Source organism: Megascapheus bottae, chromosome 12 (assembly GCF_031878675.1).
Source record: "Megascapheus bottae isolate mThoBot1 chromosome 12, mThoBot2.hap1, whole genome shotgun sequence".
Lineage (NCBI taxonomy): Eukaryota > Metazoa > Chordata > Mammalia > Rodentia > Geomyidae > Megascapheus > Megascapheus bottae.
In genome coordinates this window covers 20498622-20525751 of record NC_143520.1, presented here as the reverse complement: position 1 = coordinate 20525751, position 27130 = coordinate 20498622, and the positions used below count along the sequence as shown (strand labels likewise).

Genomic DNA, 27130 nt, shown 5'->3' with positions numbered 1-27130 from the left:
TGTAACCTGGCAACTGGCATGCCTGTGGGCAGTAGGAGGTCCCCACTGAGGTATTTCCCCATCCTCTGAGATCACATCCACTTCCCCTGTGTCTATATCCCTCCCCCTACATAATCTCTCACTTCCAGCCCTAAGCTCTCTTGATGCCCGACTCCGTCTTGGGCAGCAGAAGACTGCTCTTTCCTCATGCAATAAACCCTCTTCTCCTGAACTGCATGAGTTTCCTTTCCGCAGACCTTACACTTACTGAATTCTCCAACATGCCCTTCTCATAGCATGGAGGTAGTAGTCTGTTTACAAGTGTCTGATACTCACTGTCTTGTTTAAAAGGGGGGAAAAACTTTCAATATCCTTACATAAATATTTTAATATTCTTCAAGCTTCTTTAAATCTCTGTAGGTGCATTTTTCACATTTGTAATGCTAGACCATTTCTTCTACTATTTATACTGTGGACCCATTCCCACTTTGTCATAGAATTATTTATGCTGTGGTTACACAGTGTTCTATTTGAAAAGGGGCTCATGAACAGTTTCTAGATTATTGTAATCAATACTACATGAACATTTCTCTGTATCTTAATTTACTTTTTTAATCTTACTGCCAAATTCTATACTAGTAGTTATATTATAGGGTGGGTAGGATGCTACCTTCAACTTTAGCCTCTGAGACTTTGAAACTTACTAGCTATTGACTGTGGAAATGGCTCAGTGTCTGGTTTTACAATCTATGAGATGCAGATAATAGTTTCTACTTCAAAGGCTGTTGTTTTAGACATAGCAATTGCCTGGAAGACAGGTGCTGGTGGCTTATGACTGCAATCCCAGGTACTCAGGAGGCTGAGATCTGAGGAACATGGTTCACACTGTTGCTCGCACAGCAGTGCTTCCACCTAAGAGCAACACTTGCAGGGTGAATCTGATAACATGAGATTATAATTGCAAAGGTGTAAGCATATTACCTTCAAAGGTATCAGCAGCATTAGATGTGTCCCATGGTATCTGCTAGATTTCAGTCAACACTTGGTGCAGATACCCAAATCGACAGATGTTCAAATTCCTTATACAATGTAAATAACCTTCACATAGCTCCAGGTACACTTTAAATCATTTCTAGATTACAGTACCTAAGGCAATGGTGATACTATGTAAATAGTTGTTGTTGTTGTTTGATATTGTTTAGGGAAGAATGACCAAAGGAAGAAGTCTACACATGTTCAATAAGGATGTATTTTGTTTTTGCAGATATTTCTGATGCATGATTGGACAAATTGGTGATATAGAATCTGTGGTATGGAAAAATCAACTGTACTTTATCATAGAGGTGCCAAAATTTTGTTTTTTTTTTAACTAATAACAATGTCTTTAACTGAAACGTTAAGGAAACACAAAAGCAGGGAAACCATTGAAAAAGCCTTCAGGCCTTTATCCTAAAATTATAGCTCTTCCCCCTACTCCAACCCCCAGCCGCACCCCAACCCCCGAGCTGAGGACCAAACTCAGGGCCTTGCACTTGTCAAGCAAGTGCTCTTCCACTGAGCTATACCCCCAAACCCATGTAGCTCTTCTTTGAAAATTGATTTTTTTTCTATTGTCTGCCTTAATGACATCACTGTCATTAACAAAGAGTATGAATTGTAGATGAGAGGTTTCCTAGCCTACTGGACACATACCTAATCTGAAAAGTAGGAGGACAGAGGAAGTGCATATACAACATGCTAAAGGCTTTGGATGCAGTCAGAATACATAATCTTTTGAGCTTTGCCAGGATGCAGACAAGCTTTGTGTGATTTGGCTGTAAAGCGGGCACAAGACAGAATTAAATAAGCATTCACACCCATGATCAGACACTTACAAACCTCTTCATAATGAACCCTCTGTCCTAATACCTAAGGACTTGCTCAAATACACAAGAACACTTTGGTAAGGTCTAGAGAGGGGTGGTCTCATTGTCATCTTGATCATAAGGAGGTGGGGTGTCATGGTGGCAGGGGAAGGATGAACAGGATGACATGGCTATGCTCAGCTCCAGGGGAGCTCCAGCTAATGTTGCACATACATTATTCTTGTAGATGATGCACTGTCTCTAAATCATGATGCGCACAGTGGGCCTGGGCCACGTCTACTTCTGTGGACATTGGTCCTGTATCACTAGGACTTCCTGGGCTTGCTTCTAACATTCATTGTATAGAAAACCACCACCACACTACAAGGACACAAGGATATGATTATTAATCAAATATTAGGTAGTTTCTGAAAACAATTCATAAAGAAGCATGGGTTTTCTTTATCCTGGTTAGGGACTTTCCAAAATCTGACTGGCTCTAAACCAGCCAACACTCAAAACCAAGATAAATCTAAACAAAGAAGAATCCTCTGGCATTGTCAGGGAAAAATGAGAGTGGGGTATGGAAAGACAAAAGAAAATTCTTTCTTTTTGCCAACTGAAAAAAATTATAAGCAATTTTAGAAGAAGCTTCTGCTATAAGATAAAGTCTCCTTAAAAGTATTAATTCTAGGAAAGTGAACACAAAGTAGCTCAGGGATAGAGCCCAGGTCCTGAGTTCAAGTCCCAGGACCAGCTGAAAAAATACCAGATAACACAAGGAATAGTTTTTTGTTTTTTTTTTAAAGAAAACAACATTTTAGAAAACATACTTCACTAAACATTAAAATGAAGCACCTAAAAAGCTATCAACACATTTGGTATTATGTACCACATCCCAGGTCAGAATGGGGTATAGCTGGCATGGGGAGGACCAGCTGTGTCATTTGGGTACAGAAGTTCATGGGCAGGAGGAAAGATGATGTAGGAGAAATGGCTACTCACATGCAAGCTGACTCCCTCCCAAGCCATTAAGATGAGTTCACTGTCGAGTTTATTTTGGGGAAGTGCTTTGGGGGAGTGTGTTTGAAGTTGGTTTTCTTTTTTAATTTTAATTTTATTGGAAAGAGCATATTTTCCACACAGTTAGTAAGAGGATCACTGACCACAAGCTATACCAGCTAGTGAAAAGAAGACCCAAAGATTATCTCTGAGGATGCTGTATACACCTGGGTAAGACCTAGGATAGGACTCTAGTTGTGTTTTGTTGCTATCATCTTCTTCTTCTTCTTCCTCCTCCTCCCCCTCTCCCCCTCCTCCTCCTCTTCCTCCTCTTTCTTCTTCCTCCTCCTCCTCCTCCTCCTCCTCCTCCTCCTCCTCCTCCTCTTCTCCTCCTCCTCCTCCTCCTCCTCCTCCTCCTCCTCCTCCTCCTCCTTCTTCTCCTCCTCCTCCTCCTTCTGTGTGTTGTGCCAATGTCATAAGCAAACTGCTAACTGTGCAAGAATCCAAGTACACAGGCAAGCATCAACCTGGTAATTCTGCTTATGCTAGTTAAACAATGTGCATCATTAAATAAGCCATCCTCTGTCTGCATTTATGAAATGTTACATCTGCCTAGCACTGAGACTGCAGTATTCAAGTGCAGTGTACCCTTGTCTGATGATACTTTTGTCTTTCCTTGGTTCTACTCAATAACCATATATAATCCATGGAGAGGCAGAAGTTATAGAACAGCCATTCTGGTAAGAAGATGGTAGGGTAGTATCTAATAAACCAACTATATTCAAAGACAATTCTATGAGAATAGAAATAAGTCCAGAGAAGGTAAAAATTACTTCAAACTTTTGTTCTTTCCTTATGTAATATATATGTATACAAATACATATATATATACCACTACTCACATACATGTGAGTATATATACATACACATATATGCATGTATATAAACATATAAATATGTACATAACCTGTACATGCATATACTTACATATATATATATATATTCACACACACACACACACACACACACACACACACACACACACACACACACACAGAGTACTTGGCACTGTCCCTTAGCTTTTTGCTTTTACCACTTGAACCCCAGCTCAAATTCTCACTTATTTGTGACTAACAGGAGATGAGAGTCATATGCCTTTTTCTTTCCAGTCTGAGTTTGAATGGTGATCCTCAGATCTCAGCCTCCTGTATAGCTAGGATTACAGGTGTGAGCCCCAAGCAGTGCCATGAAAGACATTTGTAAACCCTTCCAAGTTTAGCACCTGTACTCACCTCAGTTTTCTCTGCTTCTTCTGAGCTACTATTCACACACTCAGGACCCCTAACCTATAGTCCTTTCAGTTGGAATTAATCTCTACCTGAGACCACTTTATATCTTGCAAGAAGGAACTAAGAAGCAAGGAAAGTTCAAGGAGGAAAAGTATCCAGGACACATTTATTTTGATGGTGTATAACTCAGAGATAAGATCTTCCACTTTCTTACATACGTCTTGGAGTATCACAGGTTGGTTGGGGATGGACAGTCTCCTTCATTCTCCAAAGGGCTCCATGGCCATGTCCATTGACTATTTTCTTCAAAGTGGGTTTCAGACTATTGGCCACACCCGTACAAGGGGAAAAATATAAAACAAGCCTAAACCTTAATTTCCAAACCACATGTCAATCATTATAGAAGCCTCTGTACCACTGCAGCAAGAAGAAAATAGTTGTGCCAAGTGACAAATGAGGCACACAAAACAAATGAGTTCCAACTATATCATGAGCATCTCTAAAGGGGGACAAGTTTGCTTTCAAGCCATTGACTGTATGATCAGAATCGGTACTTGATTTATGGTATTTCTGAATGCTTAATGATCTTCGTGGATTATTAGTCTTTGTTCCCAATTAAGCTGGAAGTTCTGTGGGAGCAAGAACTGGTTTTTGGCTTTGGTGTTTGTTCTATTATTTAATTTTGTGCTAGACACAGGAAGTTTGTACATCACTCTGTACCCACAGAAGTTACCAAGTGGTTTCCAAGAGCATTTTTTACATGGAGCTTATCTCAGTAAATGTGGCTCTTTGGGAGGGGGGGGGCTTTTGTGGTAGCTTATGTAAGTGAGGTCATCCTGCCCTTAGGCTGTGCAAAAAGTGTACAGTTCAGAATTTGAAAGTGAATGGTTAACATGAATTTAGCTTTTGCCCAAAAGATGTGTGTATATTCACATATATTCATATATATTTGCACATGCACATTTATCTATGTATACACATATATCTTTCCTTTCCATTCAAGTGTTAGTGATCGCAAAACAAAAGTAAACTATAGAACAAACAGGAAACTCTTCTACTAGGTTGAGCTCTTTGAGCAGTCCTTCTAGGTCTTATATTTTATATGCTGAACTTGTGCCTGTAAGCAGTTCACCTTCAGAGATAGCCACTGAAGCAGCGTCTGTCAGATTTAAGTGTTACGAGATCAAATGTAGCCTGTGGCACTGCAGACTTACAAATTAGTTCCTCTATGAAACGCAACTGGGTTCGGAAAATTAAAGTGACTTCCCAATCGGCATCATCAGTCATCCAGTTTAAGATGGGACCTTGGAGCCACAGGAGGATAAATACTGAACACCAGCTACACATAGCCTTGTAGCAAGTGCTCACTTCAGTGACTCCTGGCTGAAATTAATCTAACTTCAAAATACCTCAGTGCTTTCGGGCCGTGTCCTGTGTAACAAACTGGGATTCATGCTGTGCATGGCCTCTGTGCTGATGCAGAAGTAGGCTTGTCATGACCAGCCTTTTATGTCAGTTAGGTTCAACTCACTGGGGCTATTTATTTAGTTCAATGTTACCAAGTTTTGCATTTAAAAGGTGATGAGGTTGCTGGTTATATTTGGGGGGAGAAAAGCTGTAGTTGGTGGATGGAACAGATGTTCCATCCTTATTGTTCTGGGCTCTGTTGCCTGGTTTAGAAGTGTGCTCATGGCTTCGCTCCCTGAAGGGGTATTTATTTGGGAGAAATATTTCTGATGTAGCTGACCCACTGTAGAGACTGGCAGATAGTCTGGGTAGCATTGTTAAAGGCCTCTTTCTACACCTCTTCCAACCTAGGGTGGAACTCTAACCTTCCCCTGGGGCATATTTATCAAGAGAAGCAAGAAAGTGGGGCTACTAGCTGATGAGCCTAACAATGGATGACGACTGGCTGATCTGGAATACAGATTGGGAAGTAGAACCAAGGTATGTTAAGCCATCTAAATAAAAGAAGATGAGAACTACCAAGTTATAAATAATTCAAGAGAGTCAAAGTAGTTTCTTCTTTTTTCCCTATGTTAATCTTAGTACCTTGCCTTCAAAGTAAGGTGAGGTAGTTTCTAAATTTTGAGACATTGCCTGATGGCAGACAGAATGCTACAGGGGCTGGCTTCAAATATTTTCTCCCATATGCCAGCTTGTAAGGAAGTTGCACTGTCTTGGCATTATAATGTAGTGAGATTTATTCAAAACCCACAAATATTGGTTGTTGCTGAGTATAGTTCAATCACTAGACTAGGTAAGAACATAAGGAGATGGGAAAACTTTCCGACTTCTTAGAGTTGCAGCTCAGTGGGGTGGATACCTGTAAACATGGTCAGGGCTGTGATACAGGTGAGCATCCTCAGGGGTCTCCACCAACAGACTGTAACCCAGCTGGCTATATAGGATTGCAAGGGGAAGGCATGCTGTAAGCTGAGTTTAGAAGGGCAAGGAGGAGGCATCCGGGGATGTGAGACACTGGCAACCACAGAGAGAAGGCAAAGAGAAATGACGTAGTGTGGCATGTTCGGTATTGGGAGAGGGTAGAAAGGCAGGCAGGGGAGGGAGGGAGAAAGGACTGCATACTACAAAAGCTCCAGGCACCTTTGCCTTCAATGTCATTCTAGGAATCCTGACCTCTTCTTCTGTGGGAAGAGATGATTTCTTATAGTAAAGCCACACAGTGGTATATATTGTGCCCAAATCTGACTAGTCAAGAAGCAGTCTGAGGGATGGAAGGCTAAACAGGACAGTTGTTCGGAGACTGCTGTAATGACTCAAGTGAGAGAAAAGAGGTTAAGTAAGGCAGTGATAGGAATTGAGGAAGAAGACAGAGTCTAGAATAATCAGAAAGCAAGAGGAATTTATGTGACAGATGAATGGAAGAGGTGAGGGATGTCCAGACTACAATTTCTGATTTTAACGCCATAGTGGTTACTAGTTTTTTTTCTAAGACAATGAAAAATACATAGGAGAACATGGTGGTTAATAAACCAAGGCAAGGGTTGGAACAGGTGTTTCCTCACAGCCCTCAGAAGGACTCCAGAATTCTGAGCCACTAAGTTTTGATTCGTTAAGCCATTCAGCTGTTTTGTGATAGCCTCCTTAGCCAACAAAACTAGAGGTCTATCAGGAGGAATTTCAATTGCCTGCTAAGGGAAGACAGCACAATGGAGAGCTGAGCTATGATAGGCAGTGAGAAGTAAGGGATACCCTTTAGAAATGTTTACAGGAGAAGGGACTAGAGAGGCATAGTGCTTAGTCTGAGCTTCAAGATAATAAAGACCAGAAGGCTCTCCAAGACAAAATTGAAATTTGTGCTCATTGAATTCTGTGATTGTGATGTTCAATTTTTTTTAGTTCTTCTATTATTTATGAAATTTCTCTAATTTCCTCACCAATTAGCCATGCCAGAGGTCTCTCATTTCATTAATCAAAGAGTTAATTAATACAAAGTTTTTGGTTTTGTTGTGAAAATAATACAAGCAAAAGGTAGATACTGAAACTTTTTGGAAATTAGAACCAGATCAGAATGGAATGGGATCTTAAAAAGACAGCTTTGATCTTTGTCCATGAGACTTTGAGGAAGGAAAAGGGAGAAAAACAAAAGGCAAGAGTTCCTTGAGTCAGTGAAGTTGTCTGCCTGAAGGTAGTAAGGGGAAAGTGGTGGTAAGTGAAGGGAGGCTGTGGGAGGAGCTATGTTGCTGAGGTTCCAGTCAAGTGGAAGATGTGTAATTTGACCCAGTGTCAACTTCTAACAGTCAAGTGACATAAGAGGAGGGTGGATTGTTGAAGGATCAATCCAGGTTAAATGTTCTACCAGGAAGGTGTGAGCAAAATTTATTGTACAAGAAAACAGAGGATGCTACTAAAATAATTGTTTCAGCACTCAAAACAGAGACCAGATTTTATGGAGATGGAAAAAAAGTTGAAGAGGGTCCAAACAACAGAGAAAATGAAAGGATTGTGTTGTATTTGAGATTAGATTTTCTGAGAATTTGACTGAGTATGACCTTGGCACATGAAATGCTCCTGAGGTACAGTGCTCTTGGTAATGACGAAAGAGAAGACCTCCCCCCCAAGAGTTGGGTTGTAGGCTCTGCTTGGATGGAGAGATGCCACACTCCTTGACGGATATGCCTGAATTTGGCTTTTACTGAGGATGGTGATGATGGGGTTGGTAAAAGTCGAGCTGATACATCAAAGGAATTTGGGGCTCTGTAACACTTTTTAAGTGAAGCAGGTCCCCACCACTGGTTCGGCTGCAAAGAATACCCATCTAGTGTCTGGAAAAGAGTGACTTTTAAGTTCTTATTTGTGCACACAAAGACATTTTAGAGTAATACCAGATTTTTTGCTTTTTAACAGCTATTATGTGCAAAAATTATAGACACATTATAAAAAGACTACTAATAAAATTTTAGACAAACGACATACCAGAAACTCCTGGTGGGGTCTTAATGAATTTTCCATTAAAATGACCAATAACAGCCTCACATTTTTCTGTTGATTCCATCCTATTTATACAAAACAACAAAACATTTATAAATATATAGAAATCTTAGTTTTCACTTTGTTCTGTACATGTGCATTTTTTCAGAATTTCTGGACATGAGTTAAACTCAGCAAAAATATGAATATAATAAATTAAAGAGAAGTCATTCTTTTAGGTAACTGATGCTTATATACTTCTGTGGTAAAATAAGCTGAGACACAAGTACCTTATGAATTATGAAAGAATTATATCCAGTGTTTAACACCAGTGTACCAAATGTATAATTTTGTTCTAATTGTTGAAAACTGAAAATCAATATATAATAGCTTTCTTAGTTGTGGTACTGAGTTAAAACCAACAGTTTGATAGATTAGAATACTTTCTACTTGCTAAAATATTGCTCCTTTTAAAGAGGGCATTTCCTTTTATAAATTAATACAAATGACAGTAAAGAATCATGACACAACTCATAGCAATCAGAGTGTGCCTTGTGTTTTACATTTTACAATTAGTGAAGTCAATTGTGTACTTTGTCATTCTGACTTTGAAGGAGTAATGAAAAACTGGAGATTAAATTTGTAATTTATTGTATATCTGAGTTGGTTAACAAGGTCTGAGATCTATTTCAGGGGAGGACTTAAAGTATTTTGACTTATTTTTTCTTTAGTGGAAGAAATATTGAATAATCAAATGGGCTACCTGAGAAGTTACTAATATTTTAATTTGGTTCTGCCTTTGAATGCAGAGATACTTTAACTGATCTACTTTCCAAATAGCATCCACAGAGATGGTGAGATGGCACTCAGACGCTCAGTCTCACCTGGATGGATCGATCGATTGCTCGATCCATCCATCCATCCATTTATTTATTAATTTTAGAAACAGAGTCTTACTATGTAGCATAGCATAGCCTTAAACTTGTGATACTCTGAATTCTGCCTTCCAAATGCTAGTATTACAGGCTGTCTGACTTTATGTGATTTTTTTTTTAAAGCAGTAAGGGCACACAGTGAAGATGTTGGGCTTCGAAACTAATCATTGATAGGATATTTTATTTTTATTACAAAACTGTCTGGCCTAACACAAAGCTATGGTATAAACAAATACTAGAGGAACCAAGTAATAGCCTTTATTTCATGACTTGGAAGGTAGGAGACAATGGAGATAATTTTTTTTCTGTAAATTTTCTTGAATTTACAGTGTATAATAATAATGCTTTGTTGGTATATAATAATAATACTTTATTGTAATCACAAGTCCGTGATAAGATGTGATTGCATTTGTCGAAAGTGTCATTCCTTTAAAATTAAATTTAATAATTTGAAATATCTAGATACTATTTGTAACTACACCCTATTAATACATTCCCAAATGATTCATCCTGTAAAATGGTCATTGGCATATAGATTTTATGTTGATAATTCTAACAAAAAATTGGTTTAATATCTTTAGAAATCAATTAACCATTACCTTCAACTATCCTTTTTGTAAGGGATAAAAATTACATGAAAGGAGTGAATAGTGATATCTGGGAAATTATTTGTCTAGAAAATTCTGAAGAAGTACAAAATCTTAGTAGGTATTATGTTATGTTAAAATGTCATATTGGTGGTTAGATCTCATATCCTTGTTTTGTTTTGAATGTCTGAAGTGTTTAAAGACCTAACTGAATCATGTATTGATTATGGATAAAATGTCTATATAATAATTGATTTCTTTTTCCACTTGTGAGTTGAACTCAGGGCCTGGTGCTATCCCTGAGCTCTTCTGCTCAAGGCTAGCATTCTACCACTTTGAGCCACAACATCACTTCTGGTTTTCTGGTGGTTAATTAGAGATAAGAATCTCATGGACTTTCTTCCCTGGGTTGGCTTTGAACCGTGATCCTCTAATCTCTGTTTCCTGAGTAGCTAGGATTACAGACATGAGCCAGCAACACCCAGCAGAGTCAACATTTTTAAGAAGTTAGAAATATTTCAATATAATTTTTCAGAATCCAGGGCACATGATTGTTCCTTGTCATGGGCCACCAAAGGAAGGTTCAGAAATTATAATAAATTAGAAATATTTATATGTGATTTAATTTAAACTGACAACATAAGAAGTTCATTTTTCTCTCTCTGCTTACTTTTTATTTTCTAGGATAACTTAGCAGAGCTATTGTTATTGTTGTAATATGGAAGGAGATGGCAGTGTGCTTACCTGGCAAAGCCAACACCACGACTCGTGCCACTGGAGTCACGTAGTATCCTTGTAGAAATAACTTGTCCAAAAGGTTTGAGCATATTTTCAAGTTCTTGCTCATCCATAGACAGTGGCAAGTTGGAAATATACAAGTTGGTAGGATCTTGTTCTTGTTGCTAAAGCAGAACAGAGAACTGTTTATTAATTTCCAACAGAACATGAGATATTTATGTGAATGTACCTACTTTTATTTAGCCACTTTCTTTGCACAAGTCTTTCTCAGGTACTTCCTGGGGAAATTATAGGTTATACAGAACACTCATGTCACCTTGGCTACTTGAAAATAGTGTCTGAAGCTTGGGCCATCTGCATAGGTCAAACATAGTCCCTAGAGCTCATCTCAGCAGATCAGAAGGTGGCTCTGCTGGCAGGCTCTGCTGACTTGGAGATGGTGTCCTCATGAAACTACAACTCTCAGCTGTTTACAGTTTCCAAAAATAGCCAACCTCTCCTCCATTGCTATTTTTAGGAGTCTACTCTAGGCAAACTATTGCACAAGAAGCTAAAACTGCTAATAATTAAATTTAGAGATACATGAAGAAGGCTTCTGACCAAGTTGCATGTTGTCCAGTATGCAGTTTGAGAATTCATTTTAAGTACAACTTTTAAGTAGTGGTCATTAGTAGAAATATGAGATCTTCTAACTCAATTCAGATAAGAAACTCAAAGCATCTGTTGTTATTAGATTTCTTGATCCTGGCCATTCTAACTGAAGTGAGGTGGAATCTTAGAGTTGTTTTGATTTGCATTTCTTTTATGGCCAATGCCGAGCATTTCTTCATGTGTCCATAGGCCATTCTTATTTGTTCTTCAGAGAAGACTCTCTTTAAGTCTTTGGACTAGCAGAGATTTACAATAGGACAAAACCTAGATACATAAGGCCATATAGTATGATGCCAAATGAAAGGTCCTCCAGTATATAGAAACAAAAGCCATGTAATGAGAGATTATTGTCCTTAATGTACTATGCTATCTCTCATCTCTCTTGCTGTCCCTTGGTTATCTCATATTGTTATAGTATTTCACCTTGTTATTTGATATATTGTATATATGCATTTTTTATTATTTGAAATCGGACAGGGGAGGGGGGAAACAAGATGAGGGGCGGGGATGGGGAAGAGAACTGGGGACCAAGATATGAGAAAGGTTATTAATGTTTGTGAAGTAATGCACCCCCTACCTGGTGAATGTAATGTAACCCTTCTATTAATTACAATAAAAATATGGAAAAAAAGAAACTCAAAGCCACAGAAAGAGCAAAATTTTGGAGTGCTAGAACTCAAAAGTAGATGAAACAAGTTGGTTTCCTAAATCCTTGCTGTACAAAGAGGCACACAGAACCAAAATTATTTGGAAGCTTACCAGAGATAAAGAATCCCGGGCATCGGACCCTCATAGGAATAAGCTGTTGTATTTTAAGATGCTCAAATGATTAGTAATGGAATGATTAGCACATGGAAGTCTGAGAAGCCAGGTTCTTAGATCAAGAAAGAAAGCCTCTCTGAGAGCAAGTATAGTTTCTGACCAAAGCAAAATTCATGTATGGAACTGTGTGATTAGCACAGCTTTAACCGAAACATTAGCCTTTGATCTTATTAACCAACTGTATCATTTGTTAAAAACCTTTCCTGAGTATTGAACCCAGAGCTTTAAGCCCTCTATCACTGATCTGTACCCCCAGCTCTCCAACTGTATCTTTACATATTGAAACATATGAAAGCTTTGCTTTTGATTTTTCTTTAATAAACACGATTAGTAAAGTCCTTAATTGAAGGGTTAGCCTTTGGCAATAGAATATTATACTCATTATGACTTACTAGTTTTCCCAAATACACAGTCTTTGAAAACTGCATGTGAAACATTATGCATGTTTGAATTTGTATAATGCATCCTAGCATTAATTAAACCTAAAATGAAATCTTTTCCCTTTCTATAATCTTTATGACTGAACACTGACTTATCAGCCTGCATTTATCTGTTGAGATTTAAATAACAATCTGGTGGTGTTAGTTGATTTGTACAGTGCTCATATCACACACTGGAAATCTTGGGTTCAATTTTTAGAACGGACGTGCACTCATACTCACACACATACTCTAGAGAATCAAAGTTATCAAATATTGGGAGGTATGAAAAACTGCTGTTCTTCTAATTTCCTGGTCTGGACATACAGGAAGTCAATGAGTAAACAGGTCAATACCAATTATAGAAAGTACCAGAGCCCAGTCTGGGTGCCCCTGATTCTATGGCACAGGTCATGGAGGGAAGAGTAGGTGGTCTAAGAAAATACTAAACATTTTCAAATGCTCAAAAGCAAACTGAATATGACTTTCATCAGCCATTCACAAGCAGCTATCTTTGTTGGCTTTTAGTGAAAATTAGATGAGTTTGATATTGTGCCACTGACTATCTTTTGCTGAGCAAAACCTTATTTTGTTGATTATATAGAATGTATCTTTTACATCTGAAATTTGGGAAATAATATGCTTAATAGATGTAGTATAATAATACAGGCAGTGTTTCAAAGTACTGCCCAGGGAATACTGAGGTGGATAGAAGGTGAATTCTTTTCCCTTATTTTCATCTCAGTTGTTCCCTCTAGCAGCTTCCCCCAGGTCAGTTCTCAGTGACCTTGATTAACCATCTCCTGTAGGTCTTGGCCTCCCAAGACTCTTCTGCTTTCTAGGTCGTAAGATATATTTCTTACTACAGAAATCTGTCCAGCACTAGTTGACGCAGTTTCCCTGATAGTGGTCATGCAGCTGACTGGCACTTCTGATGCCTCTCACATGTCCCTGCCACTCACTATAGTAAATAGAACCCAGTCCCTACCATGTATTCACTTACAGTTAAATAGGAGAGGAAAACATGTAATGAAGGCTAGATGTATGCAAACTAAAAAGGGTAGAGGAGGGAAAGATGGAGTGCTCTCTTAGGGAAATAAAGAAATACTTGATTCATAAGCCAAGCAAATGAAGAAAAAGAAGAAATCCTGAGCCTGCCTGAGCTGCAAAATTTCTTTTCAGTACTTTATGGGGGGGGGGGGGGAAATAAGTCACTTAACTTTGTAATCAACTCTTAACAATAATATCAAGTAAGCCTAATACTTCAAGAAGAAAATCCATATTGGGCTTAAGAGAGGAATGTAGCTGGAAAGCCACAACTTGCAAAGCCAGAGTCTGAAGGCTTCAAATCAGGCTTGATCCTTCAAGTCTCTTATCTCAGAAGAACATTTCACTTAGTCAGATTCAGAAAGATAACAGAATCTCCCTAATTGATGTGCACTAAAATACTTCGAGGACAAAGATATTGTGTAGAAATGGACATATAAGAGATATACACTAAAATATCATGGACTTTTAAAATTCTACTAAGAAAATCTCAATGACTAATAAGAGAATGCAAAAGGAGGACATGTTAGACATGAAGTATTTTTTATGTAATTAGTATTAATACTCTCTTTTTTATTTTATTAAAGAATTTATTAATATTGATTTTTACATGATATTTTAAATGACATGTTTAACAAACAAGTATTCAAGAAGGGAATCTCTATATACAATCACTGGCATATAGATTTTTAGAACATAATTAAAATTAGACTGAAGGTTTGTATGTCATAGATACATATTAATATATGTAATAAAACATTATGTCTATAGAGTCATAATTTTTATGTCTATGTAGTTGTGTTTATATTTCCAATACCATGTCCATATTTTTGTTTTTTTCTTAGTTATTTTTTATTGTGATTAATAGAAGGGTTACATTATATTCACCAGATAGAAGGTGCATAACTTCACAAACATTGATACCCTTTCTTATGACATGGTCCCCATTTCCCTCCCACCTTCCCCCCCCACTTATCTTGATTCCCCCCTTCCCTATCCAATTTTAAATAACCCATTAAGCACATATAAAATATATCAGATAACAAGGGGAAAAATTGTAACAATATGAGATAACCAAGGGATGGCAAAAGAGATGAGAGATAACATAGTACATTAAGAATGACAGTCATTCATTATATAGCTTTTGTTTCCTTATCCTGGAGGTCTTTATATTTATTGTCATACTATTTGGCCTAATGTCTCTAGATTTTGTTCTATTGTAAATCTCTGCTAGGAGAGCACAAGGTTTCTACTGATTATGACAAATGAGGGAGACTATTGGGCCTATGTTCCTTTGAGTCTGGCTTACACGTGAAGTATTTTTTAAAGGGCAATTAACAATGTAAATTCTTAGTACTTTCTAAATCTTTATTTTAGTAGATTGCTATTAGAATATTAATAAAAAATTGCATATTCTTTCTTGATTCAATTTGACAATTTATCAGTGAAGAAAAAACATTAAAATTGCTAGGAATCAGAATCTAGAAAAAAGGTCTCTCAACTCATTGTTTGATAATAGTGAGAGGGAGTGGATTATAAGTATAAATATTTCCTGTGATTCTTTTTTCAGCATCTGTTTTTCCATAGCAAAACCTTGTCAGTTAGGTTTATCTTTCTTCTCATTTAGTCAACCTGTCCTGTAAACATTGTCCATTGTGTTCTAGTAATTTGAAGTTAAAACCAAAAGAAAGGGGTGAAAAATAAAACCAACAAAACCCACGTGTCCACCACAAACTATCTAATCCTCAAAGTGACCAGACTGTCTCATTACTATTCATTCAGAGGGAATGGGTCATGTACTTGTAAGCCCTTGTAAGTCTTTGGTGGTGTTTTTGAATGAGGATAATTTAGTTTCTTTACAATCAATGGAAACCATAACTCTGTTTTATTATGTCTAAATAATAAATTGCTATGTCTGAAAAAAAATTATTCTGTTGGTGGCCATTATCGGAGACCAATCAAAAATGGGAACCATGGACCTCTTTACATCCTTAGGCACAGACAGGGTTCAAGGGACTCTCTAACAAGTGGAAAACTAGATCCCACATTGGCTCGGAGAGGGATAAACGGCACTAATGTTCACTTGAGTAGAAAAACAGGGCTTGGAGGTCCCAAATGGTGTAAAGCACTCACTCATCATCTGAAAGAAATTAACAAAAACCTCCCTGTGCGTGTGGAATGGTTCCTAAAATGCAGGAAAGAGACTTGGCAGGAAGAGCAGACATCTGTTTTCTCTTGTACTGAATAGGTCCAACGTGCAGATCACTGCTCACGGGCATGTGATTGCAAACTGCTTGCAGTATGGTGGACCTCTGGGTGGAGGCAGGAGGATTTCATTCCCGCTCACTTGACCGCTTATTTGTTGAGAAAAATGAGCTTTCCAGCAGCCAAAAAACCTCCAAGGGTCTCCTGACCCCTGGGGGAAGAGGTCTAGAAAAGTTACTTTGTTAACAGATATCACCATGTTACTTTGTGCATTACATCTTTTTATCTTGTTATCTGAGATTCTTTTCCTTTCTCTTTATAGAATTCATATCCTTTTCCTGAATTATTCACACATACGAAACATCTGCTACATTTAACATAAATAGGATTTTCATAAGGCCCAAGGAAGGCCCTTTCTATTTGCTAAGTTTTATCAGTGTACTCCATGGATTATAATTTCCATTTTTCCTCCTCCTCTCTCCTCCTCCTCTTCCTCCTCTCTCCTCCTCCTCTCTCCTCCTCCTTCCTCTTCTTCTTCTTCCACTTCTTCTTTTCCTCCTCCTCTCTCCTCCTCCTTCTCTTCCTCCTTCTCCTCCTCCTTCTTCTTCCTTTTCTTTTTTTCCTTCCTTTTTCTCTTTTCCTTTTTTTTTGGGGGGGGGGGTGGAGCTGAAACTGGGCTTGAACTCAGGGCCTTGCACTCTTGCTTACAACTTTTTCTCTCCAAGTTGGCGTCCTACTACTTGAGCCACATCTCCAATTAAGGCCTTTTGCCAGTTAACTAGAGATAACTGTCTTGGAAGCTTTTCTGCTGGGACTAGTTTTGAAATTCTGTCCTTAGGATCTCAGCCTCCTGAATAGATGGGGCTATAGGAGTGAGGCTTTGGAGCCCAGCTAATATGTCTTTCTTAATATATCATAACTTATCAAGCTCATTTTTTTCTCACTTGACTCTTTAAAATTATCAACAAAGTGAACACTTAATATCTACCATATGGCAGGTACCAAGCAAGGCACTGAAAATTCAAACATGACTATCAAATAAGCACTGGCCTCTCAGATTCTCATTTTTTAAAACAATTTTCAATCCAGTTTTGGATATATCTGGGGTCATTTATCAACACAGGTAAACAGTGTCAACACCACATTTTTGCCTATCATTAATTGAATAACTTCTTCAGATTACATAAGATCAAAATATGTGAGCTTGATTAATTCACTAGAAGAAGCGGACAGTGGTAGGTCCCTTAAACTTTCTTAGAAATCTTTTCCAATCCAGTCAGCATAAGGAAGTTAATCCAAGTTCAGATATAAATCCCAGAGAACAAGAGATCTGCTGGCATCTACAATACATTTTGTAACTGCCATAATACAGTGAAAAAATAAATCAGATCTAAGACATTCTACAGGGACCTGAAGAAATGCACACTATGCAGATCGGCACATGCCCAGTATCTCTCAACTTGGGTTAGTGATCCTCCCCACAGATGCTGGAGGAAAGGTTCTCTTCTCCTAGCCAATTTGCAGTGGAAAAGCCTACCAGAGGAGGAGGTCTTTGAACAGGGCTCATTATCAATCCATGGGAAGCTGGCATTCAAAGTGCACTGCTGATATAATATATAGTGCCAATCCAGTACTGTCCTGCCTAAAAGCCTTGAAAAGATGGTTTCAAAATTGAGCATACTTAGTATCCTAGGTTCTTTGGTATGACAGGCTTTGAAAATGATGTGAAGGAGTCACTGTTCATGGAACATTCTAGAGAAGACCTCTGCAATTTTAAATAAATTTTGATGAAAATAGGTCTCTTTCTGTTTCAGTAGAGTTCACACAATAGTGGGTATTGAGTGCTTCCATATTCTAGAAGGAGAAACTATAGATGACCCCACCTTTTGTCTAGAAGAGACTGGGGAAGCTAAGAGTGAGCAACTAGGTGGTAATAGAGGCAGCCATGGCCTGACTCTCATAAGCATGCCTGCTCTTCCTCGTCACCACCAGTTAGGCAACACGCCTTCCACAGATCATTCAGGAAAGAATCTGTGACCTACAGAGGGTGCTGGATACAATAGAATAATGCCCAACTCAAAAGCAAGGAGTAGAAAAAGAAGAACAGCTAGTTAAAGGGGGTCTACAACTATTGTTGGGATTTTAACTACTTTTCTGCTGATGGCTATCAGAGGTAGACCAAAAGCAGGCTGGCTATTCCTATAACCCAGTACTTGGAGACTGTGATACAGGTGTTGAATGCCACCTTGTGCCTTAAGCTAGGTTATTAAGAGTTGAGGGTTTCAGTTTCAGGAAATGCCTCTTACAGAAAGCTACACGGAAAGTATCCATTTGAGGGTGTGGTATGGTTGGGTAGATGGTTCAGAAAAACAGAAAAATGCCTGAAACATTTCATGAGAGAAGACATCAGCATACTGCCAGTCCAGAGAAATCAACACCAGATTACATCACTATCAGGTCAACAAATCTTCCTATTCTTTATACTTTCAACCTTGGAGGGATTACTGGCCACGGATAGGGAGCTGATGGAAAAGTAGAATGAAAAAACACATGCTTTTGTGACAGAAAAGAAAGCCCACCTTGTTCCCAGCCTACTGTAAACACTCTATTTGGAGCAGATCTGACTTATGTATGGAAAGAGGAAAACTCTACTACCTTTAAACTCTTAGACTCTACCACCATCTTATCAAAAAGGACCAGACAATTAAATCTTCAGTATTAAACACTAAGATCAATGATGTATTCTTGTAAAAGCTATTTAGCATGGAAATGTGAAGAAAGTATTAATTAAAATGTTAGCATTAAAATGTTTCCACATTATTTTAAATAAGAAAAATTGTGATAATGTATTACACACCAGTCACAACTTCAATTGATCTTCTTTTTCTTCTTTTTTTTTTTTTGCCAGTCCTGGGCCTTGAGCTCAAGGCCTAAGCATTGTCCTAGGGCTTTCTCAAGAATAGAAGTCTATCACTTGAGCCTCGGCACCAATTCCGGCTTTGCCTTTTCTATGTATGTGGTACCAAGGAAATGAACCTGGGTCTTCATGCATGCTAAGCAAGCACTCTACCACTTGGCCAAACTCCAGGCCCTCAACTGATCTTCTAAATACCTATTTCTACATTCTCTGTAATTTAACTAAAATATTTCTTATATATTTTTTGTGTGTACATAGAATTAGTGATTATATTGGGAAGGAAATCTTTTTTTTTAAGTCTTGGGACTTGAACTTTAGGCCCGGGCACTGTCCCTGAGCTCTTCAGGTCAAGGCTAATACCCTCCCCTTGAGTCACAGTGTTACTTTCAGGATTTTGGTGGTTACTTGGAGATAAGAGATTCATGACTTTTGTGCCCTGGCCTTGCTTTGAACCTCAATTCTCAGATCTCAGCCTCCTGAGTAACTAGGATTACAGATGTGAGCCACCTCACCCAGCTAGGAAAGGAAGTCAGCACTAGTCTTCCTGTAAATTAAAAATAAAGTCATAAGGAGACTACTGCTATGTAACCTGCAAAGTCTCTCTGAATACCCCTTTGGTGGGCTCTGGAACATTTTTCAAAACCTGTACACATGATTCCCATATGCTCATACTGCATTTGAATTGTAACCTGAGGCCTTCGTCACACAATGTCATATAAAAAGTACCATTATAACTGAGGTAGGATGATTTAACTACAGACAAGAATGGCAGAAAATATATTTAAAGATTTGTATGTTTCATGGAGTCTAACCAGATATAAAAAAAAATCAAGAGGCATTCTAACTCCCCCACCCCCAAATCAGTCAGAAAAATCTGTAAAAGAAACAATGGAAAAGACTTTCTTAAATGATGATTGGCACGAGGAGTCATGGAATCTATTCTAAATTTATCTAAAGCAGCCACTTTTTAACAGTGAGATAGAATGGATGGAATAGAGGACAGGAGGTGACTTGTTGATTACAAGGTAAGATAAAACATTTTGCAAATCAATATGCAGAACAAGTATTACATATTCACAACATACTGAAAACTTCACTGGTTTTCAATACCACAGGAAATTGCTCTATGTGATGCATGGTGACATGGAAAATCACAATGCTTACAATTTGCGGGTTGTTTAACTTCTATCTGGAAATTCAAGAAAACAGAATGGCCCATTCAACATAAAGCTTAAAAAAACTATATGGCAAGGTTACTTTAGAAAAGTGATCCCTTTTCTTAGCCCTAAGATTTCTTTCAGGGTGGATAGATTTCTTATATTCAAAGCAAATCCCTATACTGATTTCTGGACATTTTTTTTTTAGTAGTAGTTAGCAGATCAGGTCTGAACAGGTAACTTATTTCTTAGACCTTAGCAGGTAAGTTAGCTTCAATAAGCCTTCTTTCCCTAAAGACATGTGAATACTTTCTGGGAAATAACCATGTGCTACCATTCAGAAATAACAGAGAACAGAATAAAATTACTTTCTTTTGTACTTCATCAAGCCAGATAATACAAAAGTGTTGCTCTTTAGAAAAGAACACTCAAAATACCAGATTGTTACATTTTAGGGTTGAAAATATTTCCCATAGCAAGGGAAAAATGAAAGTGAAAATCTACATTTTTACATGCATATCTCCTTAACTATACTGAAGTTACAAGATGTCAGGACACAATAGAAGCTTATATTTGGGCAATGAAGTCTCAAGCAGAAGTATCTATTCTGTCTGTGACTCGTAGATGTGTCTGGTATATAAATGAATGTCTATAACAGAACATAAACACTTAAGAAGTGAGTGGTATTCTGAGGGTTATTTTCTTCTCTGGATTTCAGTTCTAAAATAGATCATGGGTGAGCCAGTGCAATGGTGATATACGCAAGACAGTATGTTGGAAATGAACTCTACAACTTGAGGGGATGGGGGTATAGAAAGTGGGAAAAAAAGATGCAAGAGGGTGGCAATGTCCAACAAGAAATATACTCGCTACCTTACATATGTAATTGCAACTCCTCTGTATATCATCCTGACAAGAAAATTCAGTTTAAAAAAGAGACCATGGTCATTTCAAAGTGGGTTGGAGCACAATCAGAAGTCTCTTTAGCTTTAAAATTACAACTTTATTTAGACTAGGGTTTTACATTCAGAATGGCCAACTTTTCCCAGTCCATTGAATGAACCTATGAAAGGCACCTTAATTTTCATCAAAGGGACTATATATATTCACTGTCTCATTTTGAGGATTAACCAAATGTGAAAAGAGGAATCAATTCTATTCAAAGTCCTAAATTGTAATATTCTAGATTTTTAGATAAATATCTTTGAAGGAAATAATCACTAAGCAGTAGCTAATATCCATGTACACTGTACTAAAATACATCTCAACCATGATCTTCATCTTCAACTTTTAACATTTGAGGCATATTCCTCACCCACAGAAATTTTTTAAACAATAATTCTCATCTAAAATATTAAAGGTTCACAAAAATGTCTTGAATAAATTTCTTATGGAACTAAACTCCTAAAAAGTAGATGTGAGTTCCATAAATAATGTTCTCATAATATCCAATTATTACACTGATACAATACCATCTGTACCTTGTAGTACTAATTTGTTTAATGTCATCTGTGTATCAGCTGTATACTCCTTTATAACATTCTTTTGAAATGTGTTTAAAATGGATAAATTCATCAAGCACTGAAATTTTAAAACTGATTTTAGAAGACAGTATAGACCTTAAAATAGTTCTAAATTCTGTAATACCTGGAAAAAAGAATCTTGTGCAATTTTTCAATTTACTTATCGGTTATATCATTTTCTCTGTAGACGAATAAATGTCTTTGAGAGGAATAAATGTCTTTGTCACAATGCTTACTAAAGGATATGGAGGTTTGGGACAAGTGTGGTGAAAAGGGAAGATGGATGTAGATGGAAATGCAGCTGTGCAAAGCTTCAGGGACTGTGTTTTCCACTTACCTTTGCCATCTGAGCTTGAACTCCACTGGCCTTTAGGGCAGACACAGCTTTCTGAGCTGCTGTAGGACTGTCAAAGTCAACAAAGCCATAACCTGAAATGTGAAACAGACTTGGTTATATTTATGCTAGAGTAAGAGAGTGACTCTTCCCTTTGTTTCTGAGGCACGCAATGGAAATGGACATCTCAGTGTTTCCACAGACATGGTGCTCCTTTAGTAGGTGTATTTGCCCTGTGGCTTATCATGGGCCAGATAACTTTCTCTTCAAAGTAGAGGGTAGAAGACTGGAGGGGAGAAGTTTATCCTAGTTTAGATCTATAATTACAGAGAAACAGAAGGCATCTGCAAAGCAAGGTTAAAATGAAAGTGGGGAAGGAACCTCAGAGTGGGTTTTACTTTTTAAAGGTACTGAGGGTTTTCATTACATTTTTACTATTTTTAAGTAGTTGCATAAAGGAGTTTCTATTTCAACAAATCAGCTTATGAATACATCTTGATTGATGTCACCTCTTTCATGATTTTCTCCTTTTCCTCCCAACCCAACCCTTCCCCTTCAATTTTCTTAGTTTTGGAGGATATGCATTGAATATTATGATTTCATTCTTTCCATTTCTTCTCTTCATCTATCCTCTTCTCATTGACCCTACCCCAACCTCAAGTATTCCTTTTTTTTTTTTTGCCAGTCCTGGAGTTTGAAATCAGAACCTAGGCACTGTCCTCCAGTTTTCTCAAGGCTAGCATTCTACCACTTGAGCCACAGCACCACTTCTGGCTTTTTCTGTGTTGGTGGTACTGACCAATCAAACCCAGGGCTTCATGCATGCTATGCAAGCAACGCTACCACTCCCAGCCCCCAAGTATTCATTTTGTTCAACTGTGAGTTAGTTTTCCTAAGGAATTATACCATTTGAATTTTCTGCAAATACTATATTTTGGATAATACATTTGTGCACACTTGTATGTAACGTATGTAACCCTGTATTTGTTTACTTCTACATCTGTAAATTAGACCTAGACTTCCTCATATGAGAGAAAACACGCATCCTTTGTTTCTCTGGCCCTGACTGACTTCACTTAACATAATGATGCAGTAAGAAAGATGGAATCATCCCATCATGCTGAAACATGTCAGAAGCAAAATTATGTTTACTCTATAGGCCAAACCTTCAAGCATTGCTATAGATATAAAATAATTACATTTTATACCTGATTAAAAGCACTCATTCATTACATGCTTTCAAAATAAGGATGAATTGAAAAGACCTCTAGATATCCCAAATAGTTGTTTCAGTAGTTCATACCCTGAACACTCAAAACAAAACACAATATGATGAATATGTAACTGCCTAAGAGGCTGTGGTTCAAAGCTTATTTACCATCATTCCACAAACATCTTACAGAGTCGGTCATCTGTTTGCCCAGGCCATAACAAACCAAAACAGGAAATTAGGGGGAAAGGGATTAGGATGAAGGTAGAACTGGCAAATACACACATAGATGGAAACCAATAGGAAGGAATAGAAAAGGCTACAAAGGCAAGGACTCACACAAATGGCCTTCTGAATCTCAACAGAACTTGTGGGCCTTACTATGTTAAAACAGAAAATTACTAAGAGAAAGTTAAATACTATTTGGTATACTGTTACAGGAACAGGGGTCTCAGACAATATGCTTAAGTTTTTCTTGGAACTCATTAAATTAATTTTGTTTATTACTATCATTATTCCGCAGTACTAGGTAAGAACTGAACTTAAGGTCTCACACTTGATCAAGTGAGTGAGTGCGGGGGGAGGGGAGAGAGGGAAAATGAGAGAAAAAGAGAGGGAGAAGATCCTAGGGTTTGAACTCAGTGCTTAGGTATTATCCTTAGGATATTTTTGCTCAAGGATAGTGCTCTACTATTTGGGCCACAGCTCTATTTGGGCTTTTTGGTGGCTATCTGGGGATAAGTCTCAGATCTTATCTTCCTGAGTACCTAGGATTACAATATGAGCCACCAGCACCCAGCTTTTCACTCTTGCACATTCAGTTTTTTTATTTTTTTAGGAACTTTTAAGCATTAGGCATTTTAGTAATAAATTTAACAATAAGCTAAGCAATAAATAAACTGAAGACATTTCCATGTCATAGGTACCAACAGTTTTAGAATACTTAGGATTTATCTCTCAAGCACAGAGTTGCTGTTGTATTTTTTAAATTTTTTTTTTTTTGCCAGTCCTGGGCTTGAGCTCAGGGCCTGAGCACTGTCCTTGGACTTTCTCAAGGCCTGAGCTCTACCACTTGAGCCTCAGCACCACTTCCGGCTTTTTTCTATGTATGTGGTACCGAGGAATTGAACCCGGGTCCTCATGCATGCTAGGCAAGCACTTTAACCACTAGGCCAAACTCGCGGCCCCTGTATTTTTAAAATTTTTAAATTGTTATTATAAAGGTGATTACAGAAGGGTTACAGTTACAAATGTAGGTACTGAATACGTTTCTTTTTGGACAATGTAACCTCTTCCAATTTTTCCCTCCCATCCCCACTCACAAGTTGAACAGTTCATTTTCAATATAGTGTCCAGTGATTACCATTGCTGCAATTTTTACCTTTTGTCTCTCCATTTCTGTGAGTACTTTCATTTTTAGATAATTAGTTTAATTAATTAATTAATTAATTACAGGTAGACTCACACTTAAACCCTGTGATTACTCTCCAACTTCCATCTGTCTAGTAGCTCTTATTACATTTGGTTTGTTTTTATTTTTTTCATATATTTTATTGTAATTAATAGAAGGGTTACATTATATTTGCCAGATAGAAGGTACATTAATTCACATACACTGATACCCTTTCTCCTGTCTTGGTCCCCATTTCCCTCCCCACCATGCTCACCCCTCATCTTCTTTTCCCCCCTTCCCTATCCAATTTCAAATAACCAAATACAAATATAACCAATATATCAGATAACAAAGTGAGATACTGTAACAATACAAGACAACCAAGGGACAGCAAAAGAGATGAGAGATAACATAGTACATTAAGGACAACAATCACTCATATGGCTTTTGTTTCTATATCCTAGAGGTCCTTTCATTTAGCGTCATACTATATGGCCTTTTATATCAAGGTTTTGCTCTATTGCAAATCTCTGCTATGAGAACCCAAGGTTTCTACTGATTATGACAAATGAGGGATACCATTGAGCCTATGTTCCTTTGAGTCTGGCTTACTTCACTTAATACGATTTTTTCTAAGTCTTTCCATTTCCTAACAAATGGGGTGATGTCATTCTTTCTGACAACAGTGTAGAATTCCATTGTGTACAAATACCACATCTTGTTGATCCACTCATCTACTGGGGGACATTTGGGTTGGTTCCATATCTTTGCTATGGTAAATAGTGCTGCAATGAACATTGTTGGGCTAGTGGATTTAGTATGTCCTTGTTTCTGGACAAATGGGTAAATGCCCAGTAGTGGAATTGCTGGCTCATAGGGGAGCTCTATGTTTAGTCTTTTGAGGAACTGCCATACTGCTTTCTATAGTGGTTGAACGAGTTTGCACTCCTACCAACAACTCAAAAAATTAATCTCCAAAACTAATCTCCAAAGTAACAACCATCCCATTAAAAGATGGGCCAAACACTTAAAGAGAGTCTTCTCTAAAGAAGAAACAAAAATGGCCTATAGACACATGAAGCAATGCTCAACATCTGTGGTCATAAAAGAAATGCAAATCAAAACAACTCTAAGATTCCACCTCACTCCAGTTAGAATGGCCAGGATCAAGAAATCTAATAACAACAGATGCTGGAGGGGATGTGGCCAGGAGGGATCACTACTACACTGTTGGCTTGTTTTTAAAACAGAGTCTTGACCTCTATGATCTTCCTGCCTCCAGTTCCTGAGTATTCTAGGATTATAGGCATTTATCGTCATGCCTTGTCCTCAAAATTAATTTAAAATGAACAGTATATTCTGAGGTTGTATAAAAGAGGGGGCAGTCCTGTTACTGATTTCCAGGTATTATGAAGAAATTTTAATTTAGACAATATTTTACAAATATTAAACAAAACATGCAGACAAGGGAGTGAAATGGAAGGTTTGAGAGCCTGGTCACGTTAGCAGCATTAGTACCCAAAATAATGCCTAGTCGCAGAATAAGTCACACTGAAACAGAGTAGACTATCAATTACAAAATTAGATGGTTTAGAAGAGATGAATGTTAAAGCTAAAGGAAGAAGCAGCTTCTCCGTATTGCTTGAAATTGGACTGAAATAGGCTTAATTTGATTTAGACAGTAGAGAAACAGCTCAGCTAGGGAGAATGACGAGGTGGCTGACTCAACAAAAGCTGAGGATACTACTCAACCACCAGGTTAGGAATTAGCTTAAACATATTTGGAGTGCTATTTTAGAAATCAGTTCATGCTAATATGCAACACTGTGCACACACACGCACGCGCACACACACAGGTGCTCCCTGCCCCTTTCACTGCTATTCACACACAGTTTCAGCAAGCTGTAAATGAACACCCAACCACACAGAAATGATATGGCCTACTGACAAGATATTTAGTTTTTTTCCTCGATTTTGCTATTTCCAATAAAAGGACCAGAAGATCTCAGATGAACATTTTTTTAAATCTATTTTCTTATTAAAGATATAAGTAATTGTTGTACTTAGTTAAATGTTTACCACAGTTTCTAAACATTGCTGAATCCTGATATTGCACTTTCTAATCATTTGTTAAAGACAAATATAACAGGTCAGCATGCAACATGATCATTTCCCTATATAACTTTAAAGTAAAATTTGAATTATGCAGGTTCCTAGGAAATTGTTCCTACTTATACTTTTCCTATAGCTGCTTTATCTTTACCTATTTTTACTAATGTATGAGTATATATATGCATGTTCTATATGCTTAGTATTGATATTTAGTATCACAGTAAATCCTTCATGAGGTATTTAGGTTGTTTTGTGCTGTTTTTTGTTTTTGTTTTACCATATATAATACTTAAATGCTTACTGGTAAGTATTTAAATACTTTTTTTTTGCTAGTCCTGGGACTTGAACTAAGGGCCTGGGCACTGTCCTTGGACACTTTTTGGTCAAGGCTAGCACTCTGCCACCTGAGCCACAGTGCCACTTCTGTTTTTTTCTGTGTATGTGGTACTAGGGAATCAGATTCAGGGCTTTGTGCTTGCTAGGCAAGCATTTACCACTTGGGCCCATTTAAATTCTTTTTGTTGATGTAACT

At 37.7% G+C, this 27130-nt stretch overlaps 1 protein-coding gene across 9 annotated transcripts in view; it reads right to left on the bottom strand.

Annotated features, from left to right (window-relative positions):
- Nucleotides 1-27130, bottom strand: part of Rbms1 (RNA binding motif single stranded interacting protein 1) — a 230786-nt gene that overhangs the window by 20731 nt on the left and 182925 nt on the right. For all 9 annotated transcript variants that reach the window (XM_090342756.1, XM_090342754.1, XM_090342761.1 and 6 more), the window contains exons 4-6: nucleotides 21887-21978; nucleotides 10815-10972; nucleotides 8555-8634 (exon numbers count right to left, since the gene is read on the bottom strand). In XM_090342756.1, the coding sequence (XP_090198882.1) occupies nucleotides 8555-8634; nucleotides 10815-10972; nucleotides 21887-21978 (330 nt within the window). The remainder of the gene's footprint in view (nucleotides 1-8554; nucleotides 8635-10814; nucleotides 10973-21886; nucleotides 21979-27130) is intronic.